The sequence below is a fragment of the Gavialis gangeticus genome, unplaced genomic scaffold (genome assembly GCF_001723915.1).
Source record: "Gavialis gangeticus isolate Ggan-Ray unplaced genomic scaffold, GavGan_comp1, whole genome shotgun sequence".
NCBI classification, from domain to species: Eukaryota; Metazoa; Chordata; order Crocodylia; family Gavialidae; genus Gavialis; species Gavialis gangeticus.
In genome coordinates, this window is record NW_017729023.1 from 7,895,017 (window position 1) to 7,900,755 (window position 5,739).

General features: G+C 40.4%; 1 protein-coding gene across 5 annotated transcripts in view; it reads right to left on the reverse strand.

Moving 5' to 3' along the window:
* Window positions 1-5,739, reverse strand: part of FRAS1 (Fraser extracellular matrix complex subunit 1) — a 468,008-nt gene that overhangs the window by 90,433 nt on the left and 371,836 nt on the right. For all 5 annotated transcript variants that reach the window (XM_019516785.1, XM_019516787.1, XM_019516786.1 and 2 more), the window contains one exon: window positions 4,521-4,768. In XM_019516785.1, the coding sequence (XP_019372330.1) occupies window positions 4,521-4,768 (248 nt within the window). The remainder of the gene's footprint in view (window positions 1-4,520; window positions 4,769-5,739) is intronic.

Below are 5,739 nucleotides of genomic sequence, written 5' to 3' on the forward strand. Positions count from 1 at the left end.
TGAATTGTGATCTCTGAGTCGGGAGAATTATTATCCTAACATGAAAAATAAACCAAACAGCATAATTAGCTTTTGTTTCCCTACATTGGGCATGGAAGAAAATAAGGCAGATGGTAAAATATCTAAAGATGGTGAAAGCTGACCAAGCTTCATTGAGTAATGCTGACTTCTTTGGAATTTAATGCAGAGTGTGTATTCATTTTCACGTAACTAAAAGGCACTCTTTATCTCTTTACCACACATATATGCTCACTCAGATATAAGTCTTGTATATTTTATTTTCAAATCACATGAAATTCCAAGTAGAATTTCTCCTACCTTTAATACATAGTGGCTGGTCACTGGTAACTGAGATGAAATATACTGATGTGTGTCACAGAAAATATGCAAATATTGGGCTAAATTCAGCTCTTAGTTACACCAGTGTAAATATGGAACAACTGTATTAAAGTCAATGGACTGCTTCTGGATTTACACTGGTGAAGCAAAGAGCTGGATTTGGCCCATTTAAATTAAATTAATTGTCTCCAATTATATGATGCTGTATCCAAATCTGCATCTTTATTTAACACTTCTGGGAAGAAAACATACCGTAAGATTCAAGTTCTGAGCCATCTTACTCTGAACATACATAGTCAAATCTTTGCTTTACTGGTAAGTGTAGTCTCCCTGACTAAAATGTGAGAGACAAGCAGGGGCTAGCACATAGACCCGCATTATGTATATTCATGGCTTTCTTTCTATATCTATAAAACACGTGTCAAAAAAAAAAATCATAGACACCAGGTATGAACTTTCTGATGTCATCACCATGAAAAGCATCGTAAACCAATGGCATCTGTTATTTTTTGTAATGCATTACAATGGTGTCTATGCTCCATTCCCTCCTGCATTCTGGGCCTTTTCAAAAATGATTTTCTAATAGTATAATCAATGAAATGCCTAAAAATTACCCGAATATAAATTTCTCAATGCAATGTGTAGCAATCTATTCATATAACAGAAGTAAAATCCACTACCATACTGGAACCTCATTCCCAGGGGCCTGAGATGAATCAGATTTTGCAGTTATGTACTGTATGTGACACAAAACCAGTGTCAGCATTTCCCACCATATTCCTCTTACAGCTGAGGCTCCTGTAGTCATTTGAGCATTTCAGCTTTCATTTAAAAAAATATTTCTAGCCCTCATGATGTTAGAGAAAAGCCTGAAATCATGATCCAAGTGCATTCAGAAACCAGAAGGCAAGGAAAACATGCCTTCTTAAATGCTGTGATTTTTATACCAGTCACACCATTTGGGGAGTTTGAATCAATATTGGTGAATGTGCAGGTTTTGGCACACCACTGTCATGCTGTGAAATAAAAAGCTATAAAGGCTACCATTTCTAGGAATGCAAAAAGTATTCACTCAACCCAAGGAAAAAAGGGGGCAGTGAGTGAAATCCTCAGCTGAAGAAGTGGGTTAATTGTCTTGTAAATCAAGGGAGCAAAGACCCACGTTTCTGGGCTTGCCAGAACCTGAAAATAATATTGTAAAGCTACCAACTTTCACCATGTTATCTAATACATGAAAGGGGACTCCCATGGATGGGTCCTCCACAGCCCCCCCAATAATTCCACTCTCTCCACTACAACCTCTTTCTTTTTTCCAATCTCATGCTACTGCCTTCCTGACAAACACATCCCTGAGGGCTTCCACTGTAGGTTTCTCTCAAACAAAACCACCTTAGGACAGTTTTGCCTCCTTCTGCCTAACACTGTGAGATGAAGAACAGCCCAACAGTTATCACAGAATCATAAAGAAGTAGGGCTGGAAGAGACCTTCAGAGATCATCTACTCCAACCTCCTGCCTGAGGCAGGATCATTTCCTACCCAAACCATCCTATAAAATGCAGTTACAACTGCTGTCTTCTATCCTTCCTATCTCTAGTAAAACTATGGATCCCATTTTACGCTAAAGAATTGTACAGACATGAGGGAACTTCTTCAAAAGCACCAAGCTTCCATTTGTAAAAGTCACTCTTAGTAGCTGAAATTCTATGAACTTTTCATTAAATGTATGCTCCTGCCAGCAATGCTTACACAGATTTTTAGGCAACTAAAAATGAAGGGAGGTACTTAAGTGGGATTTACATAAATGCCTAAGCCAGCAATTCTCAACTAGGGTGCCCCCACATCCTTTGAAGGGTAGCATGAGATGTGAGGAGATAAGCAGATAAGCCAGGCTCAGGCTTGTCCTTACATGGACAACTCCCCACTCCTATTACCCAGTCCCTGTGTAACGAGGTAAGCACTGTAATATATAAATTTGTTTTTAAAATTGGGTGCCACTCAATTCACAAATGTTGTGGAGGGGTACCTTGAGTCCAGTAAAGGGTGCCTTGAGAGTCCATAAATGTTAATGACCACTGGCCTGAACCAATGCAAGTGAGGTACCTAGCCTACTGAAGAATCTATCTTTAGGGGCCTAACTACTTACATAATATGGCCCTAAATGACTTGTAAAAATGGGACTTATGTACCTCAGTTGCTTGCAATGCAAGTCAAAATGGGAGTCTAGAAATGAAGCAGTATGGGCACAGGAGTGATCTTGACACTGGCTGCCTTTGTGGACTATGAGGTACAATAGCTATGAAATCCAGGAGTTTATCCAAACCTCTAAGTATCTAACTGGTTAGTACTTTAAAAGTAGAGCTCTTTTAGCTGTTAATAGGCAAAAAAGACTCCCCAGGGACCATTTTAATGTTAGATGAGCACCATTCAAATTTCAGTGGTCTAATAATTCAATACAGCTAATTCATTTACTTACACAGAGTCATAATTTCTGCAAGACATAACATCGGCTCAATAAGACCCTAATAAGTTAGGGCAGGGGTGTCAAATTCCTCTAGCCCCATGGGCTGGATGAGGCATAAAGCTTTCCCTTTCTCCCTCCCCCAGTATATCTGGGACCTGCACTGGTGCAGTGCAGATCCAGAGTGGCTGGAACGAGTGCTGCATGTAGTACAGTCCAGCTGGAGCAGCAGCCGTGCTGCAAGCATTGGTCAGCTTGCACCACATACAATTCCTGCCTCAGCCAGCCTGGGACCCATGCTGCAAACCCAAGAGTGTCCAAGACAACAACTTTTTAGAAAGTGGTGCAGAAACACTGCTCTCCAGCTCTGACACCTTTATAACTCTGACAGCTCTATGTTTCTATCTAAAGCTAATTTTACAATTTAAATAAAGCCCTGAACTTAGTCTATTAAAACACTGATGGACCATAAGAAGATTGCTGGGTAGAGTTTATAAATGCACCTAAATATTAGGCATGAGCTCTGCCTACAGTAGAAAGGTAATTACATAGAAGTGTAATTAACCCCTAAGTGTGGATGCAGTAATACTGCCATAAAAGTGATTATGCCAGTACAGGTTATCCCCAGACTGAAAGGGAAATAAGCTCTTCTTGTAAAGAGCCATACCCATATAAGGAAAATTAAGTTAAGCACAGGAGCCTCTTATCCAGTGTCAGTTACTACAATACTGGCTCTCTAACTTTTGGCACTTAGAAAATAGCTTACAAAATGTCACAGGTGAAGCACACTCCTGTGCAGAACATGATGCCTGTGCACCACATACCTGCTTCAGTGGGGATGCCATGACACAAAGGCATTGGAACAAGCATTCTGCATATGGGTGAATGTTACCCTCATGGGATACCAGAAGCTGTGATCTTACCACTAACAAAACAGGGATGTGAAAGCTGGGACTACACATCCAAAATGAAAATTGAGTTCATCCTAAGTTTATGCACTAAGTTTCAGATCTAAGCAGACTTGAAGTCATTGGGTGTGTACATTCATGTAAATTAAAACCAGTAAAAATAATTTTCATCTGTTTTCTTAAACTACCTCATCACTTCAATATATGACTGCATTCTAGCAGAGCACTGAGTGACATGTCTAATGGGTGTTGCATGTTGTTCATATTCTGTCTCCTCCTCAGTCCAGGAAAGAATTTGCTATTAAATGCACTGCTACTAAGAAATCTGGTATTTCACATGACACCTCCTGTGAGGGAAATCTCAGCTGGCCATAGTCAGCAAACCATAGTATTTTCACATGATATCACAGAATGCTGCATTCTGGTTTGAGGGGAAAAAGACATATCGAGCCAGAAAGAGTCCGTCAAAAAGTTTTAAAAGGATTATTGCTGAGCAAACCCACATGTTTAGTTAGCAGGGATGTTTTGTGCATAAATCTGGGATTAACTCAATTTTTATTTTGGCTCTGTAGTTCACCTTTATTTCAGGCAGATAGCCTCAAAAACCTACTAAGATGAAAGAGCCTACTAAGATGAAAGAGCTCATTATTTCTTTTTTGGCATCTGTGGTCAAAACACAGAAAAAGTGAAAGTGGTTGCCAAGAATCAACATTCTGAAAGTGCAGGAGTGCACGTTGCTGAGAGCCAATCAAGAGGGGAGAACACTAAATACTAAGAATTCATTTGGACAAGGAAGGAATAGATACAAACTTACAATGTAAGCTAGGTGTGACCGAGAAAGTGTCACAGAGCTTTTACTAGCCACTGTGACAGTCAACAAGCAGCCTGGAGCTAACTGGGGACTGTTGCTGTCCATCAATGATACTTCCACTCCCAGCACAGTAGTTGCAGTGGTAACACCATCAGTCACAGAGATTTCCATGCTGTCCTCTGCTGCAGATGAGCCATCATGGACATACTGTAAAGCATTTTGGGTGATGTCTTCGTACGTGAAAGTATCACCTTCCCAGAAAGAAATGTGAAACAAATAATGAGTCACTGCCAAGTGCACCAATTCAGCTCAAAGGCCTAAGGCCCTGACTCAGTTAAGCACTTACGCATGTGCTTAGCTGTTGTTTAATATACTCCTTACAGGTGTGTGGTCTCCCATTCTATTGGGGATTTCAGTAGTGAGCTATTATGTGCACAGGACAGAGCCATAATCTTCATAAACACATTGTGACAAAACAAAGAGTGTTTGACCAACAGCCCTTCCCATTTCTTGCCCAACTGCTTCTTAGACATTTGTCTAATATAAAGGCTTTGAGCCCTGATCTTTACAGCAGCACTGCCCCCCCTTTTGTTTGTACTGCTTTCTTGTAAATCAAATGTGTCTCTGATAAGGAGCTGAAACCTGCAACCTCTAAAGGCAAACTGCCCATAAGACTGAGCCTCTGAACAGCATCTTGATCAATCAACAGTGATGGAATTATGCTAACATCATCTGGAACATCCAACTCATTTATTTATTCAGATTTAAACAGTACAAAAATGGTCTCGCAAGAATTTCTAAGCACCCTAACAATTGGTTAAACTTACCCAGACATAATGATTTACCAATCTGCAACAATATAAAGTCATGTACACAAAGGACTTTAACCCATCCAAAGAGTGACATTTATATAAACACATCTAAGAAACAAATTAATTTGTCTGAAGAATAAATCAGAGCAACAGAAAAGTGCCTTTAACTTTCCCTCCCTTTGCACATCCTATGAACACACCCTCAGACTACAGACAGGCCCTAGGAATATTCAGACTCTTAGGGTGAGACTACAGGCCAAATTAGTCAGGGGCAAAATACTGTAGAGCAGGCCAGCAAAAAGCTTATGCATTGCTTAAGTCTCCACAGGGGTGAACTTCATCCCATAAATACAGGCACGAACAACCCCAAGATGGCAAGCAGGGGGCAGGGCACCTGTCAAGGAGTGGAG